At 42.8% G+C, this 19,990-nt stretch overlaps 1 protein-coding gene across 1 annotated transcript in view; it reads right to left on the bottom strand.

Annotated features, from left to right (window-relative positions):
* LOC115233924 (epithelial discoidin domain-containing receptor 1-like) overlaps positions 1 to 19,990 on the bottom strand; it is a 144,187-nt gene that overhangs the window by 60,830 nt on the left and 63,367 nt on the right. Inside the window, 3 exon segments of the mRNA XM_029804571.1 lie at positions 2,396 to 2,627; positions 10,616 to 10,721; positions 13,607 to 13,788. Coding sequence (XP_029660431.1) covers positions 2,396 to 2,627; positions 10,616 to 10,721; positions 13,607 to 13,709 — 441 coding nt within the window. The 5' untranslated portion in view covers positions 13,710 to 13,788.

Below are 19,990 nucleotides of genomic sequence, written 5' to 3' on the forward strand. Positions count from 1 at the left end.
CGCTCGAGGAACTGTATCTCGGGGTGGAATTTTAGATCACGTCATGTTAGCACCTGTTCAATTGCACGCCATTAATCATGCGTTTAAGTCAATATTTTTGATCGTTTTTCTGTTGTTCGCATATTTTCGAGATAATCATATTAATATGCGTAGCAAAAAATACTAATTTTTTGTTTGATGAAAATGATATTAAGAAAACTGCAAAAAAGTTCTTTTTTCCTGTTGATTAAAAAATTAGTTATTAATTGTTATAATTGAACGCGCACACCAGAGGGTAAATCAGTCCGTTAATTAAAATTAAATAATCATGAAAATTTCGACCGAATTGTTGACCAAACATATTTCCAGGAGGGTTGCTTTCGAGGCAGAAAACCGAGCGGGATAATCATAAAGTACTGAATAATCATGAAGTTAATCGCGCGACACGCGAGGTGCCTTCTCGACGACGAGAAGGGGGACACGACGAAGTCACGCGGTCCCCCGGCGCATTAGCGCCGGCGCGGATGGTCCATCAATATTAATAAGATCGTAACCGGACAGGCGGGCGTATAGAGACGGCTGATCGGATGGCCAATTTACCTAGCGGTTAGGCGAGATTTTTCGTCTCGCCTTTCAGGACGTGTATCGCCTCTTCTTAGCGCCGTAAAAGCGAGACCAGGGATCATCGGTGCATTAATGAGTGGGGAGCATGTTGCGCCGCTACGGAATCGCGCCCGAGGGGACGCGCCGGTGAACGAGGCTTAAAGTGTCGTAATAGCGACGGCGACGTGGTCCATAAACATTGGCTCGACGATGATGGTAGACGACATTAAGTTCACCGGGAACGTGTCCCGTCGCCGTTGGCGATGCTCGCGGTGCGCGGCTCCCTCAAAGGTAAACGATATCGGGGCCTCATTTGATGTTTGCAGTCGCCATCATGTGGACAGAATCTATTCCGAGCGAGTCCCCGGCTGATCGTTTGAACACGAGTATATATGGGGTGTTTTTTTTTTTTTTTAAACGTTACCTATAGATCGCTTCTTCCGAAAGCGCGTTTATCTATTTGACTATTTAACTAAATGTAAAGCGTTTACGAGTCGGGAGGAAAATACTTTCGTCATAAAGCATTATTTCGCAGCGAGATATAAATCGTTTCTGTTCAAAGAGCTTTGCCGGATCACGGAGAACTGTAGTTAAGCTTGAGGGGTCTTTATATTTGCGAGAGGTTCAATCTGGAAAATGCCCTAAGCGCGGTTAGTAAGCGCATCGATCGCGGTTCGTTGGTACAGATATGAACGGAATATACTGCCGCTAATGCATACTACACGTAATGCAGGGTATCCTAACTTTACGGCGTCCATCACAAACTCGTTCCGCTCACCGCAGCTGCTCCCGCTAATACTTCAACACAGGTTTCGCCGTTAGTTGTCGAGAGACTCGCGCAACGGATTTGCCCTCGCGAGCAGACAAGCCGAAGGCTTGAGGCGTAGTATCTACCGGTAGTGTACAGGCCGGGTTTCGACAAAGTGGCGCGCACCGACGTTACGAAATTAGCCCACGGATTCGCGATAAGCGGCTTACATTTCGAACAAGGATAATCCCGCAATCGATTCTCGATCGTCAGCCGAACACTTTGAAGTCGCGCTCGCTCCGCGCAGCCACGTTGCCCTAAAGCTTCTGCCTTGGAACGGAACGCGCTGCCCTGTCCGGATATACCGGAATAACGATCTCGACACCTTAGTCGGAGGAGCGATTATTTCGGGTCAATGCCCAGTAGCTCGAGACCGGGCCTATTTCGACCGTTGCCCTGAAACTGGCAGCTGCTGCAATTGGCACCGATAAACGCGCGAATCCGCGCCGGCATCGCAACATAAAGCACGATAGCGGCGAGCGTTTTTATCAAAATGGACCGCGTGCATCGATCTGTGACGTTTTGTCAATTTTCAAGAACCTCGTTGCTTTTTCGTATCGCTTTTCAATTTCTCGTATTCGATATAAAAATATGAGAAGTCGAAGAAAAATTTTTGGATTGATAGGATCCTTATTCTCTTCTATAAATATCTCTCGTATATATATGTTGCAAATTATTGTTAATAAAAATTGCAGAATATGTGCGCGAAAGATACATAATTAAACGATATATATATATAAATTTAAAATGTGCACATATACAAAGCACACATTTATGATTAAGGCAAAAGAACTATTAGTATAATTTCTCTATTTTAACAATTTATTATTGGATTAAACATGGTAATGGATTTAATAAGGTAATAAGCAGGTAATAGAGAATCCAATCAGTCGGACTTAACAACTCGGTTCGGAAAATGCCGAACAACTTCGCGGCAGCGTTCTAACTACGGACCGGTAATCTAGCGCTACGATAGAGAATCTTTAATTAAGTTAAGGCGCTCACCTCCTCTCCTTTGATGTCTCTATATCGAACCCATTTACCCAGTCGCGGCCTCCAGTATTCTAGCAGATATGCCTCTGCGAATTCAACACCCACGCCGTTCCCGAAACGGCCTTGGGTAGCGGTGGCCGTGATCAAGTGGATCGAATGAAGGTCGATCTCCAGCCATTCTCGAGCTTCGTTGGTGATTTGGTCCTTAGGACACCAGGCGCCACCAAGGGTCTCCGATTTCAATCTATAACATCAATAGTCGAGTATTGAATTCACTTTTAATTAATTTTCTTTAATAATTCCAAAAAGAATTTTTTTTTAAATGTATATATGTATAAATCTCCTGCGTAAATGCTGTTTATTATTTTTTATAACTCCCACGTGTCTTTATTTAAAATTCAGAAGTTGTAAAAAAGTTTGATTAAACTTTTAAATTTAACACAGTTTAGCCGCTATTTACGCTGAGACGTTTAAAATTATACAAACGATTCGTATTCTTAGCAATATGCTTCCCGTCCGATCATCGATTTAAAATGCCATCAAATTCCGAGCAGCCGTGTACGTTTTCGGTTCGGTCCGCTCATAAAAGTAACGATCTAATTAGATGTGAAAGTATCGCGTTAGTTCCTCGCCAGCACCGTTCATCTTGCGCTATCTGAAGATCAACCGACGCGCGGTCGACCATTGAAGTCCTCGCACCGAATTCCGATATTATCGCATTTACGTGCGCGAGAACTCGGAGATTTCGTGCTCTCTCTTTCTCTCTCTCTCTTTCGAACGTTATTTCGCTGACGCCATACGGGTTGCGCACACAACGTGAATCCGAATTGCATTTTAACGAAGCTTGAAAGATTTGGAATTAGAATAAAAGGATATTTCGAATTCTTTGTGCCCTCTTTTCTCGGGAGAAAACGCGCGTTCTTGTAACAATTCGACAATGTTTGTAGAAAACTATACATAAAGATTACGGAAAAATGATATAAAATAATATAAATTACCGTGTCATAAATATTATATCATTAATATTATCAAACTATTACGAAACCCAAGATTTAAAGGATATATTATTCGTTAGTAAGAGCTAGGAGAACACGAGAAAGAGAAGTGATGAATAGTCGCAAATGCAAACGAAAAGAGTAGGCTTTTCGATTCGCCGCTCGTTCTCTCGAAATTACCGAAAATCCGGAAGCTTATCGAGATTTCCAAAGTCCGGCCCGATAGTCGCAGAATTTACATATAGGCGGGAAATCGTAGATTCGCGAGTGACCACGTGTCATCTCACGCGGGTGATACGGGTCGGCGGTGGATACGCGGCCATTTATACGTTCACAAGCTGTGCTTCGGTTTTAATCTTCGAAGGGTCGAAAGCAAGGCAAGGAGAGCTCTGTGCCGGGGCCAGCATGAATAAAACATGAAGCGCGAAGCGCCTTCCCTAATTGCGTGGACCGTTTAAATGCTCGACTAAGAATGGTGCTCCTTTTCGACGTTATACGTCGAGAATACGTATAGTTATATACAGGTAGGTGTATTCTTCTCAAATTGCAGATTAGGAATCGCTGTGCAGTAACAATCTCGCAGACTCGACGTAAATAGCGCGCTTCCAACGTATTTCAACGTGCGAGAAAGACAACAATTCGCGACATTACGTCAATGAAAAGACGATCCTGTTTATACACGAGAGCCCTTTTTTACTGCTATTTAAATGAGATAGAAATTATAATGAAACGTGTATGCGCGCGAGATGATTATAATAATCTTTCTCGATAATGAGGAATATAAATAGAGCTGTTTACGATGCTCGCAAGGTTTACGTCGCGGCTGATGCACAAGGTGTTAATAATCATGCCTTGCGTTCGTCACTAACCGAGCATGATAACGCGACTGCCTGCTTGTCGTTATAATAGCTATGGCTGCTTTCGCCAGATTTACAACCTGCGTAATGGAAGCGCACCTCTTTATCGTTAACAACCGGCTCGTACCGGCTGATTAGCTGAAGGTGGAGCAATGTCAAATCGCAACTTCTACGAAGCTGTCTATCCTTTTGAGAAAATAAGGCTACATAAATGTCAATGTATTTCAATATATAAATTTTTAACAAGCTCGTATACAGAAACTTTAACAGAGTCCTTAACAATACAGCAAGCAAATATAATTTTCTATAAAAATTTTAATAGGCATTAACTTTGAACGATCTAAAAGAGTTATAGTTATAATAGATGCGAATTTTCAGGAAAAATTTTGTTTATGCTTGTAACGGATGTTTTCGATAAATATGTAAAGGGAAAATATTTTTCGTGAATTTCTAATATGCGTGTGGATATTGGTCGATATTATTTATATAAAAATCTACTGGTGAATTTTAATTTTCATTCTAGTACCATATCGATGATATTAGCGATCCAAACGGATTGAGATTGAACAGCGCGAGTTTAACGGGAACGAACGTTTAAAACGAAAATGTATTCAACGATGTTGAATATAATATTATACGATGTTACTTGATAATGATGCATATCATTAAGGAAAATAAACAAATGAGTTTGCATTATAAAATAATTATATACTGCTATTATATCGCTGTATTTTATACAGAAATGGATAATTTTTCACAACATGTTGATGCATTATAATTATAGAGAAGCATTATAAGAAATATCATAATGCAAGAATTTATTTCAAAATAAATATGTTAACCTTTCGGCAAGAATATGATTTTTTAATAAAAACTCCATGCCAAATTACAAAGTTTCGCTATTTAAACTAAATGTAATAAATGTAAATGTATGCAAACGCGAATTTGCTTCTACGAAAACACAATATCTCACTTCGCGCGTTATTTCTTTTATATCGTCAAAAATCCGCGGTGGTGTTCAAAATACCGGCGCTCTCTCGCAAGTAGTTCTATTTATAATAACTTTCCGAGAGTGGTCGCGAGGCAAGAGGAAGAATCGAGGTGTGTGGTCCCCGTGCGTTCCCCAAAAAAAGACGATCCGGTATAATCGTTCCCTCGACGGTGGGACACGACGCCGAACCACCGAAGATTCCATGTCGTCCGCACCGCACGACTGACACGGACGGACGGCATTAAATCGAGCGAGGCGAGAGAAGGGCGGCGTGGCAAACTTAAATTTTCCATCGCGTCAACCGCCTCGCGACCGATTCTCCGCATTCGCCGGAATTAACGGGCACGTGACAGCGGGACTGCTCTCTATTCGCGCGCGTTAACGCGCCGTCTGCATTATGCAAACCATCGAGATCGGGAAGATTGACGGACATCTCGTCGCGCCGGCGGCGAGTGGCGGAGCACGACGATCGATTGAAAAAGATGGAAAATGATTCGCGCGCAATTTCGTACGACAATAGCACCCGTCCCGTCAACCGCGGTCAGAATTTAATTTCGATGTGAAAAAAAAGGACTCGCCGTTATTACCGTTTCGACGACGACGTTGTCGGTCACGGGAAAATTGAATCTGTCACGCAGCGGAATTTTTATCGCGCGTTATCGTTACGGATTGAATGATCGTCACGAAGAAACGCGAGGAGTTATTTTTCAACTTAATGCACATGGCACGACAATAATGATCTTCGACATATAGTCGACTATGAAGGGATTCTTCATGTTACGTACTGGCTAATTACATTAAAATATTTTAATTAGATATTTCGCGTACTCTCAGAACAATTTTATCTGTGTAATTAAGTATTCAGGTCGAGAGAGAATATCGGTTCGTTGACCGGGGACGAATCCGCCGAACGAAATTATTCCTTAGACGTATGCTACTTTGCATTCATCTCTTAATCATATTTTCTCGATTTCTGCTCGTTAAATTCGTCTCAAAAATTCTGCTTTTATAAGGCGATAATTTCGAGTATTATTCGCGAATATTTACCCGCAAAGTTTTCGAGCTAGTTCTCCACGGACGCGAATAAATAGCGAAATGCTCCTGTCGTCGAGGTACACTCAATCTCTTTTGTTGATAATATCTATATATACGAGTATATATATATTCGAGTTAAATCGAATTAATCGCGATGCGACAATAAACCCGACGACTGCCGTATTTTCGCCAGCCGATGTAAGATGAGCGAGTCATACCTCTCGCGCAAAAAATGTTATCAAAAAGATGGTCCCAGCAATTTGCCAATCGAATCTTTACTAATACTTGCTGTTCGTCTCCGCCGCTATTTCCACAGGTTGTAAAATACATTCTATAGTGTGAATATTGCAGGATTAAATATCACTAAGCCGGATCTATTTGAAATCAGATTCAATTATTCCCTTCATGAAAAAATATTTTAGCTATCTTTATATTTTTATCAAATATAATAAAAAAGAATGTTCTGTGTAATATACACATTTAGAATATTAATTTAAATAGATTAGAAGTAAAAAAAAATATATATATCAATATTTTTGCCTTTGTCAATATTTTTAGATATTAATTTGTCTATTACAACTGTATTACACTTGTGTAATAAAATAATTAACTGTTTTCAATTAAAATTGTTTCAAGTGTATATTGGTTACGCACGTTTTGAAGAGGAAATAAATATCAGACACATCATTTCACTGGTACATTCGTGAAACATCAGCTAGATCCGAGGCTATTTTTGGAGAGCTCTTTGTCTGCGATGCTCCAGGCGTCTCTATTCCAATCATTCTCTGAAGTTTCAACTCGATGTTGAGAAGGAGTAAGATCGAAAATGGAATCCACTTTGGTATCGCTTGACGCGCAAAAGTCGGCCGCGACTATAAACGGCGCGCCTGCCTCTTTTATAACCACCGTCTTATCTCTGTGCTTTTCTAAATTATAGTGTATCAAGTAATGACTCTCTCTCTAAGTAAGAGCTATTACGCGAGCCTGTAAAAATTCGCTAACTCGACGCCGGCGCATTCTTTCCGAAGTAAATATCTTGTATCGTGCAGTTTCCTGCCGTTCCTCTATTTAGGAAAATGGTTCGTATCATGTTTCCAGCTGTTTGAGTGTATGCGGTGAAAGCACATATATGGAAACAACCATCGATTACCGTTCAAAGGTTTAGTAATATTAACAGTACACATTTACAACGCGAATAATAACAATTAAATATTCCGTTCTCCTGTTGAAAATAAATTTGCGAGCTTAATGATATGCATCGATGTAATTAGCACGTATAATCAAAGTTTGTCCGGCGGATAAATTAAAACGCGTACTACATTTTCGTTCCAAACACAAAAAATTACGCGGCGAAAGTCGTCTCGTGATTATTTCTCAACCCAACGTCCAATTTCTCCGAGCACTGCTATCTCGCTCGTTCTATGTTCCTCTCTCTACTTGGCGTCTTAATTGCACCCATTCTAGAAATGCCGTTGAACGGAAATGCGAAGAAAAGGAATGGCGGAAACGTGCGAAAGAACTTGCAGCTGCGCAATTCGTGAAAGGAGCGTGTGCGGTAGAAAATGCAATGTTGCTTTTTCGCGCCGATTGTACGTCAAAAATTTTTCATTCGATAATTGGAAAAGACGCGCTCCATTAGCTTCCGCGAAATACGCGTTCCGCGAAAACTATTTATTCTTCCATTCACGGATGATTTATCGCAGCTAACGGTGGTGTAAATCAGATTTTCAATTTCGATTGAAATCAACAAAGCCGTGTATTCGAGGAAAACGAATCTTTCTTCCATATGTCAGAAACTTTTTGTTCTCTCTCGCGAAAGAGATTTTTTTGGGAGCGTCAAAATGATCATCGCACGATAAATTGCGCGAGTGAAATTTGTCCTCTAACATATTTCCACGCAAGAGCTCCGCGTCAACCTTAATGCAATATTCAAATTATAAACAACTTGTGTATTTTATATTCCGAGTGTTTTCATTCCGAGAGATTTTTCTCGTGTAACCGACGCGCATCTCCAAACGCGTTGTTTTAATTCACGACAGCGGACGTTTTCAGTACAACGAGAGTCCGTGAAAGCTCGTGAAACACTCGGCTTCACATTTTCTATTTTTTTTTTTTCCCCTCCTCTATCTTTTTCCCCGAGCGCACGCCCTCGACGCCCGGTGGTGAGCGAGAAAGAAAAATGCGCCGTAACCGTGGTAATTCGTATCGGGGGCAAAATGTTCGTCGGCCTATCATCTCGCAAAATTCCGAAGAAAATGGCGGGGCAATTCCCTCTCTTCCCTTTCTTCTTTTTTTTTTTTTTTTTTTTTTTTACAACACAAAAAAAAGCAAAGAAGAGAGAAAGAACGAGCAGTTGTAAACGTCCGCGGCACCTCGCGCGCCCGAGGCCGGCCTGTATTAAATTAGATGGTGACGTGCACGGCCGGAGGAGAATCCCGGGTGTGGGGGCGCAACGGAGCTCATCAAGACTCGGAGGCCCATTCAGCCGGTCATTGTCTGCGGTAATGGAATGTATTAATATCGGAGAGCCCGCGGGGCCGTCGACTAACGGCTCCATGTATATACCACGACCTGGTGGTGCCTCGCGCGCGCACCCGGTTCGGTTCTCTACAACCGCGGCCTGCCGGACTGGGATACGCGTCCCGTGGGATGGAATATTCGTATAAAGCCGCCGCTGTGCACTGCAAACCGCCGGCGAATACCGGGGCCCCACGCATTAATATCTAAACGCGAGAGGGAGAGACGAACGAGAAAGCGAGGGAGAGAGGAAGAACGGGGGTTTAGAAGCTAGTTTGGAGCACGTACGCCCTGCCAGTTGCATCTCGTATTCATGCGTTGTACCGGCGGCTACCAGAGGCGTTACACGACCAACCCTTTTACCACTGTAGCCAGGTGTAATACTCTTTTTAGAATAGATATGATACGTCAAAGGTCCTTTTGTGATAATTGCATTAGAGGACGAGAGTCTCCTGCGAGGCATGTCTGTTGAAGGCGATCCCTGTTTTGCGCTACAGCTATTTTGCGAATGTTTGCGAGCTGTGGAAGGGGTGTACGAATGAGGCGAAACAGCGAGACAAAATGTAGAGGCGAAATGTAGGTGGAAATTAATTTCGAATGAAATTAATTCTACCGTCGTACTTAATCGTATATTAACTCGGTATAAAGCAAAAAGTTACGTTAAACGTGTATTTGTAATAAAGCTCGTACTAAAATATTAATTTGTTCGGAAATGTAGAACGAGGGTTTTTAAGTTTTCGGCAGCTATCACACAGTGTTGTCGTTGTTATAAATAATTGCGAGCGTAAACAGCACGCGACGCGTATCCAATAATGACGTAGAAATTATTAACGCAAAACAGAACGCAACGGCCGGCAAATCCCCGATCGACCATAAATTCGCGTCGAATAATTTTCGTCAGCCGCGCGATTAAAAATAAATTTGTTTTTAAATCGAAGAAAACAAACCGGCGTTCACCAGGGGTGGGGGAGAAAATCGACGATCGGTTTAACAGCTCTATAAATATTCATTTCGCGCGAGCAAGTGCCAAACGAGAAACGATAGCTATCCGAAAGGTACGCGGATTACTTAATTATACGTTGTTGCTGCGAGAATTTATATTCCCGCAGGGATAGGCGTTAATTTATATAATTAGATTTCATAAGCTTTCTCTTTCTCTCGCGCGGCCACCGTCGTCGGTGTTGTAACTTTTTCGTTTCACGGCGCGACGATAAGAGACGTCGACTAATCTCCGTTAGTTGTTGGTGTCTTCGCGCATATAAGCGAGCGTTAAAGCTACGCCCGTTAGATCAGAAATAATTACGTTCGCGGCCGCGTTGCTCTCTTTGTTCGCGCGTAATAACGTCTTTCGCCATAGACTTATAAACCTGATATTCCGGATTTTATGTATTAACGAGCACAACCGGGCGTTTCGCGAGAGCTTTTGATATTCATGCGCGCGCGTAGAGGCGTTACAATTAGCCCTTCCACGAAACGATATATTTACCTTGTCAACACAAAAAATCACCGCTTTGCTTTTAAAACGGAGGTTAAAACCAAGAGCGGAGAAAGCGATGCTCAAATTTATTACTTTGTAATAATAAAAACGACAGGAGAAAAGTAAAATTCTTTATCGTCTTTATGAATACATATTGCATTTCGAGTCTGATTTACGCGTGCAAAAGACGCGTACAGGATTTTTTTTCTTTGTACGCATCTCTACGCAGATCCTATGATATCGGACGCGTTATAGCAGCCAGATCGCGGGTGCATCGAGCGCAACAGAAGGCGCCGGTAGAGATACGAATGATCGATGGCGGCCAGGCAGGCTATCCCCGAATGAAAAACTGTCGCTTACCGTGCCAGGTGGGGACCGACGTTTCCGGTGTCGAAGCTGGAACTGGCGTTGATATCCGCGTCCGGGATCGCCCCGGACTCCATGCCGAGCGGCGCGATGCACTGGGCTGCAACAAACAAACGCGGCGTCGTCGAGGTTAGCCAGTTTTGAATTTATATGCGCCTCCTGTAGATCCACGAGCATCGGCGTGCATCACGGCCGGATCATAAACGGCTAAATAACCAGCTAACCGAGATGGATCTGCGCGATAGAGCCGGTTTACGTTCGCGTGTACAGTCGTCCGTGTCGTGCGGGTGGAAGTTACGGTTTGGGGAGACGGAGGGGGGAGGGGGAGGGGGGAGACAGTGGGTCGCCTCAATGTTTCCATATCTCCTGGACCGATCTAATTGTTTCATAGATGAACACAGCTGCCTTGCGAGGGTCGACTATACCACCGACTGCCGGTTGTACGGGATATCTTCCCGCGAGATAGCTCCGCGAAATATTTATTACGTCGTTGCGTATATTAACGTCGATCGTGCGTATTGCTCCGTGTTCTCGCGGACGACGAGGGAAAAATAACGTCGATAACGTGGTGGAGCAGTGAAAAGCGTTGCGGCGAATAAGAGCGGGACAACGTACGCGCGACTTTTTTTTTTTACGCCAGTCGTAATAAATTGACGGCAGTTTTTAGGTGAGATCGTCGTCCGCGCGCGTTTGATTTTACAGGCTCTTGCGGCTGCTCATTAATGAAGGTCATAAAGCGCTTTTTATCTTCCCGAAGAGATTTAATATCCGAAAAGAATACCTCCCCGCGCGGGCGCGATCGGTTAATGCCCCCCTCCTTCCGCGTATCTACTTCGACCAGCACCAAACGCCCAATGACAGGGTTAAGGGCCATCGAAGAAACGATACCGTCTACTTTGCATACATTATTCCGGTCTCTCCGGCTCGCGCATTTTCGAGAGGCGTTCCCGCGATCCGTCCGCATGTGCAATAAAGTTCGAACAAAGTATGACGTATGTGTTCGCATTCATATCGTCCGCGTCACGGCGGTATCATTAGGGACGATAGAAAATACATTTCGCGTTTTTTCTTTTCTTTTCTTTTTTTTTTTTTTTTTTTTTAAGTCCCCTTTAACCCTCCGACAACCGATGAAGTCACGGTCGTCCGATTAATATTGCATTCGATGCTTTTCCAGAGACGAGAAGGAGCCGCTGAAGGAGGAGAAGAAGATAACGCCGATCATCGACTCCGGACTGCGCCGGGAGACCTCAATCACCTTCGACGGCAAGAGGTCCATCTCCAAGACCGGCTTCGTCGGCAAAGACTCGGCCGTCTAGATATTCTTCCGGCGTACTAGATTGTTTTTTTTCAAGTCGCCATTAACCGCCCACGCGTTATCGGCCCTTTGTCTCGGAAACACAGAGCATGTCCGTTCACTCTAACGGACCGGATGCTCCGTCGCGCGTATTGTGTCAAAGCTGGTAAATTCACAGACGATACGTATGTACGGTACACACGTCGAGGCCTCGTAATTCGACAAAGGAGCGCATATCGAAGCGTAACTAATTCGGGCACGACGAGACCCGGTCGGTCGGGGGAGCCGTAAACGCCCGGAGCTTGAGTCCCATGTGCATGATGCAGCGCGGCATCGATTACGGTTTACACGCCAAGTAATGATACCATTACGCGGCACGGAAACTGTTAAAATTTCAAGTAGCTTTGGGCGGGTCCGACGACGTATGTACGTACGTACAGAACGTTACACCCGGCCGACAACGATAATGCCTAATGCCCGGATATCGAGTGCAGATGTAGCGTGTAGCGCGGTCCGCTTGTAGGCGGTGTGAGGGAGGAGGATGCAGCTTTGTGCCCGGGGAGCATAACGGAAGGAATCCGCGCTAAGCCAACGAACAGAACACGGGCATGTAGGTGGCCATTAATACCGGCGAAAGTTTGCAGTGTTCTTCCGACGATACCACTCCCTCTCCCTCTCCCTCTCGGCGCGAGACATCGATTTCTACCCCCATTTAATCCTTAAGACGTCTGACGGCAAGACACTTCATATAATTCTACTCTTGGTGAATGTCCGGTAAAAGACAGCAAGACTCGAGAAAACATCATCGATTATTTCCCAACTATTGGAGCGCAGATAAATTACGAGGAAAGGGAGGAAATCGTTGAGGATGTTTGGAAGGGCGCAATTATTAAGCGTTCCTTTATCGCGGCTACGATGCGATTTCTCTTCTGTGTCCGGAAATCTATTTCTATTAAGTTGTTTCTCGCGAACAAGGCTTCGCGGAACAAGGCGATTACTTATTATTAATACGATAAGATGGGGTACTCTACACCGTCTCGGAAGGGAGATTTTCTTTATGTGAGAGGTAATCTTTTTGATTTATAAAGCTATCCTTTTTCATGAAAGTATATATATATATATTCAAACCGATTATGATATTAATTAAAAATTACAATAACACTGATCAAATGTATCAAATATCGCGATTCGAATTTTTTGAAAATAAAAGGTACTGATATTAAATGAAAATAAACACAAATGATATTATTAAGCATTAATTCTATATTATTCATCAAAATTTTTTCCGTAATGAAGGATATATTATTAAATACAGATTTAAGTACAATAATCATTTCTTATCGAGATGAAAATGTTCAAACTCCGCCTACTCGAAAACTCACGAGACATCGCTAAATATAGGTGGACGCGATTCAAATGATAAGACGCAGCGTCTTCAGATACACAAGATACCCTAATGACCACGGTCAAAGCCGATCCGGGATCGAAAGTTCGTCGACTGCGGCGGCGTAAGTTCTGCAAGGGGAGGGAGGGAGGATGGTCGCGCAACCTCCGCGTCGTTAATAACTTATAAACGAAACAACTTGTGTGCGCGCGCGGCACGGGCCAAAGAGCTATAGCCGCAAAGTTTCACGACGCGAAGCGATGGGTACTATAAGCGGCATGCGGATTAGAGCTTAGGAGCTACTTACAGAGGTCCACGCCATGGTAAGCGGGGGCGAGCGCGAGCAAAACGATGAAAAGGTGGACGGCAGGTGGCGCCCTTCTGGCGAGGAAATCCAAGCTTTTCACCATAGCTCCCGTTTCCTGCGAGGGCTTCACCCTCGCCCTTTCCTCACCGAGATTCCCGCCGTGCCATTTCTGCCTCGTCAACCTGAAACAAAAAATGAAGAGCGCAATCGCGTTATTTCATGCCTGACAATTGCCGAGCTGGGAAGACGCTCCGACAAAGCGGGTCGTTTTGTTGACTGCTCCCGGAAAATGAGCTCGCCTTGGTGAAGAAATGATGCGCGTAGTTATCGCGGGAGTGAATGCCACCCTGAATGTCGAGGACATTTTCGCGACTAGCGTGGCGTATATTTGAAAATTTTAATTCCTTGCTCAAGAGTGACACAATGCAAAAATATTTATTTTAAAAATTTTGCTGTAAAACTATTCTTGACATTATATAATTGTTCTTTTTTGTATGAAATTCGAAATTTTCAAATATTATTATTACATGTATCGAATCTCTCTTAGATATATTTGAAAAGGTTTTATCAAATCAAGTAAAAACAAAAAAGGCTCTATTTAACATAAAAAAAAGGATATATTTAATATAAAAAGTCATTAGCTCTTTTCCTTCCTGACTTTTTAATTAAATCAAAGTTCTATAGAGAATAATGCACGAATCATATTACAATGTCACGTAGATCTAAGAATAAGTATAATCTTTATTCAGTTTTATGTCGATTATTCATCGCACGTGGAATCGTTTCCTTTCTATAGGAATTGAAGACGGAGTTAGACTTTCTGCGACGCATGTCATGCACCTTCCAGGAATGACACGAGAATGGAACGCGTGTTAGCTGTACGTAAACATGCTCGAAGAGGCGGATGATTATTATAAATTCGAGAATATTTCAGGATCGGAGATCGAGCTTGGAAGGCATCTAGAAGCGATCGAGAGTCGCGCGATAATAACTTCTTATTGGCTTACGAGCCTATCAGCCGATAATGCGTTTCTCCTACTTTGTGCAACTTGGGTACACGTCAGATATGTATACGACGAGCGTAACTCACGGCTCTCTCCATCTCTCGGTGACGAAGGTGTCTCGAGTTTGATGGAGTATTCGCTAGTAATTGCGCCGACGGTGAATAAGTAATGGCGAGAACGGTAGTAAGAAGTCGTTCGGTCGTAGGCCTCGCATGCTCCGCATTAAAGATACATGCCGCAGCTTATAGTCGCGACGCGACGATGTAAAATCTCTTCTACGGCCGATCGTAGGACGCTTATTGTAGGTCTTATTTGACTTCGAAACGAGTGGCATGATGCATTGCGCTTGCTGACTTTCGTACCAACATATGAATGACGATCATATCAGTAGGTTTATTTTCCATAATCGAGTGATTGAATATTTATGAAGTAAACGAATCGCGTTCGTGTATTTTTCACGCATGGAGATAAACCATTCTGTTACGAAGATGATAATTAAATCATGCCAGGGAAATATTTTTTGTTTATTTTCAATGAATAATTTTTTTTTTTCGTTGTCTTGCATATATAGAAATGTTTATCTAATATATTAATATTGTATGTATAGACAATGAAAATATATTATTGAGATTAAAATACGGTAAAAAAATTATTTGATCTATTTGACGAATTTATATTTAAGAAAAATTGATAACAGAAAATTTAAATAAAGCGTACGATATAGCAAATCTCTGGAGGACCGCATGATGATCGCAATGTTTAATTAAATGTAACGATGTACAATAAGAGCGAGAGAGAAAGAGAGAGAGAGAGAGAGAGAGAGAGAGAGAGATTCGTTGATTAGCAAAATATCATTGCTACAACGAAATGTTCCGTTTCTCACGTAAACATTTAATCTTCCTAAGCACCAGGTATTAAATTAAAAATTATCGGAAAAACAGTATTGTTTATACGTCGGGCCGCCATAAAAGCTTTATCTCCTCATTGTATTCATGAGGGACTTAACGCCCGCGATGCGCTCCGTCGAAATCAATTCCCCAGGACGCGCGGTAAGCACTCTGGCGGCCACAAAATTATTCATCGATTGTTTTCTTTTCATCTCGCAGACTACAGAGGGGACAGATTATCGCGCGATCGTTTCAGCAGGCAGGTACCACTTTTCTCGTCGTCGCCGTCCTTTTGGATTGGCCGGCCAGTGTCGTATCGCAATGTTTAATTAAATGTAACGATGTACAATAAGAGCGAGAGAGAAAGAGAGAGAGAGAGATTCGTTGATCAGCAAAATATCATTGCTACAACGAAATGTTCCGTTTCTCACGTAAACATTTAATCTTCCTAAGCACCAGGTATTAAATTAAAAATTATCGGAAAAACAGTATTGTTTATACGTCGGGCCGCCATAAAAGCTTTATCTCCTCATTGTATTCATGAGGGACTTAACGCCCGCGATGCGCTCCGTCGAAATCAATTCCCCAGGACGCGCGGTAAGCACTCTGGCGGCCACAAAATTATTCATCGATTGTTTTCTTTTCATCTCGCAGACTACAGAGGGGACAGATTATCGCGCGATCGTTTCAGCAGGCAGGTACCACTTTTCTCGTCGTCGCCGTCCTTTTGGATTGGCCGGCCAGTGTCGTCTACCATGAGGGAAACGAGAGGATTTCGCAATTATTATGCCGTCGACGCGCAGCGAAGGAGATTCCGTTTACGATCGGTATCGTTTACGATATACACACGAGTGTGCGTTATACACATCTCTCTATATATCTATCCCATATTTATCTATACCCACACCAACAGCTTGCGCGCGAAACGTCATGCGCCTGCACGTGTGCGCATGTATAGAAGCTCGTTTAAGCCGCGATGTAAGCCGCGGAGGCTTGCCCGTGATATCCTAGTTCAACGTCGAATCTCTTCGTTTGCATAGGAATGAGTTTATGCAGATTAATACGCGCGAGACGTCCGTGCAGGGAACGCCACGTGGAATGTAACGCGGCACCTCTACACACAAAGCTGCGAGTGTACGTGTATATTTTATTGGCGGTATCGCTTACAGATTTCCAATCGGGCAAACGCACCACACGCATCGCGAGGGTGGCCGCGCCATTCGCGAGCTTCTGTATCTATCTACCTATCGATTTAATTTCGCTTATATGACTTGATCTCATTTCATTTATTTCTAAGTCGATACGAGACGCCGTAATAGAGATGTCTCGCATTAGTAAATGAGTTTCCGATATATTTCCGATATACGCAATTTGATAATTAAGAGTTTCTGAATGTTTGGCAATTTCCATATGTAATTAATTTGATATTATTTATAAGCTGGTTGTCAGCTGATTTTCATCAAAGAGTAATATTATAGAATGTTCCTGGCATAATTTAATACGCGTTAAGACGCTATGAATAGTATGTTATTTAATTACTATCTACGTGCACAAAAACAATATCACTTGCATAACATGTAAGAGAGAAAAGTTAGCACGTAATGTTATTATATTATCAAATAACACATGTTGGTTTTACGAGATACATTTGCCCTTTTTCCTGTGCGCGAGCTCTGAAAGAAATCGCTCTCGACAAATCGTCGAGTTGACCTTAATTGCGCGGAAGCCAAGGAGAAACGATGTCGGCGACGTGGAGGCGAAGTCCTCCGTACAAAACGAAGCCAATGAATTCAGTAATCCGCTCTGACGGTCTGAGTCGTTGTCCAGGACGAGACTGGGATAGCGGAGAACGAGGTACACACACGTGGAGCAGCGGAATATCTCGCTGGAAAAGCGATCCTTATCGGTCGTAAAAACACATATGCACCGACTCTCGTCGAGAAATACGAGCTAACCGCGAACGTAACCACGCCCGAATGGAACGTTAATGTCAGTTAATTATCTGTAAAGCGTTTGGGAAAGGGAAGATTTGTTTTCGAACGCGACCGTTTGTAAGGCGTGGGCGAGACAGACATGCTCGTGAGATCACGGGACCGGTGTGCATCTCCCTTCGGTTTCGTCGAGAGGGGGAAAAAAAATGCCGCCTGTTTACGGATTCCGGGAGACTGTTTGTATCTCGTGGGATCATCGTTGTCATCGAGTGAGATGAATCGAAAGATTATAACGAGACGATCCTGTTAGGCGACTCTTTGCGAGACGGACTGAAAACATCGAATCTTTTTTTTTATCTATAATATTAATGAGGATGAATAATAATAGTAGGTGGGTTTGATATATTAATTTATTTCGTATTTCGTGGAAATCTGTTTGCTTCTACTCTTTTTCGTAATTTCGAAATGATACTTACTATTTTACATGAATTTATAAAACTACACAGGATGTTCAAAAGAACCATTTAATATTTATGTGGTAAATAGGACACATCATACTGAGTAAAAAAACCTTAAGTAAAACTAATGTTTATATCTCAGAAACGGTTGAGCTTTCGACCTATGTTTACTAAGGCTTTTTTTACTCAGTATAGTGTGTCTTATCTACCATATAAAGATTGAATGTTTTTTTTTTAACATCCTACATAATCGATTCACTTACAAGATCTCTGGACATTCGCGACATGATTTTTGTTCTTTTTGTATCAAATATGAAATCTGGAAAGATAGCGTACTATGCCAAGAATAAAATTTACGAATTGATCTCAGCCATGATCCTCGTATCGTGTTCAAAGACACGTCTCGATGATTCAGATCCATTCTGGTTAGGATTTCGCGTATTCTTACCTCTATCGGCAGATCAGAAACAATAGAATTTATGCGCACAATTGGTGCGTTTTATATTTCTCTCACATTCCATTTCTTCCGCTTTGCTGAATTCAGTTACTCAGTGAGGGACTAAAGCGCAAGAAATCTTTTCTACGTGTTCATCGCTCCTCATCGACAGACGTCGCGGATAAGATAACCCGGAATTATAGAGGGCTTTATTCGACGATCGTCTATCACACGACGTTTCGATTTATGACGCTGTATGTAGTGGCCGGTCGACTTTCCATTTATCAGAACAGCGGTACCTGTAGCATTTCGGGCGCGATAGCTGTGTGAAACAGCCGCAAACTTCGATCCCGCGAACAAATGGACGAAGTCTCGCGAAAGAAACGGACGGATGGAAAAATCACAATGGGAGGTAGCGTCGGATGCCACGGCATTCCCTTCCTATTGTCCGTTGACTCGTGAAAAATGCACGCTGATTTTCCGTAACAATGCTGACGAAAGGAGGATTTTACTGATCGCGCAACCAGACTAAGGAGACGCGGTGAGGCATTTTGGCTGTGTCCGAGATGATATCCCAACTGTTAGATATTACAATGCCTAATGTATTACATGTGTAATATTACGAGAATGTGTTTGCGCTACAAGATAGTAACTACTGTTAATGTTTGTGTGAACGGGACTTCTCTATGATATATTATATATCTTAATTCTTCTCTCTTTCTTTCTCTCTCTCTCTCTCTCTCTCTCTCTGAATGTTTGGCAATTTCCATATGTAATTAATTTGATATTATTTATAAGCTGGTTGTCAGCTGATTTTCATCAAAGAGTAATATTATAGAATGTTCCTGGCATAATTTAATACGCGTTAAGACGCTATGAATAGTATGTTATTTAATTACTATCTACGTGCACAAAAACAATATCACTTGCATAACATGTAAGAGAGAAAAGTTAGCACGTAATGTTATTATATTATCAAATAACACATGTTGGTTTTACGAGATACATTTGCCCTTTTTCCTGTGCGCGAGCTCTGAAAGAAATCGCTCTCGACAAATCGTCGAGTTGACCTTAATTGCGCGGAAGCCAAGGAGAAACGATGTCGGCGACGTGGAGGCGAAGTCCTCCGTACAAAACGAAGCCAATGAATTCAGTAATCCGCTCTGACGGTCTGAGTCGTTGCCCAGGACGAGACTGGGATAGCGGAGAACGAGGTACACACACGTGGAGCAGCGGAATATCTCGCTGGAAAAGCGATCCTTATCGGTCGTAAAAACACATATGCACCGACTCTCGTCGAGAAATACGAGCTAACCGCGAACGTAACCACGCCCGAATGGAACGTTAATGTCAGTTAATTATCTGTAAAGCGTTTGGGAAAGGGAAGATTTGTTTTCGAACGCGACCGTTTGTAAGGCGTGGGCGAGACAGACATGCTCGTGAGATCACGGGACCGGTGTGCATCTCCCTTCGGTTTCGTCGAGAGGGGAAAAAAAATGCCGCCTGTTTACGGATTCCGGGAGACTGTTTGTATCTCGTGGGATCATCGTTGTCATCGAGTGAGATGAATCGAAAGATTATAACGAGACGATCCTGTTAGGCGACTCTTTGCGAGACGGACTGAAAACATCGAATCTTTTTTTTTATCTATAATATTAATGAGGATGA

The sequence above is a fragment of the Formica exsecta genome, unplaced genomic scaffold (assembly GCF_003651465.1).
Source record: "Formica exsecta isolate Colony F162 unplaced genomic scaffold, ASM365146v1 scaffold191, whole genome shotgun sequence".
NCBI classification, from domain to species: domain Eukaryota; kingdom Metazoa; phylum Arthropoda; class Insecta; order Hymenoptera; family Formicidae; genus Formica; species Formica exsecta.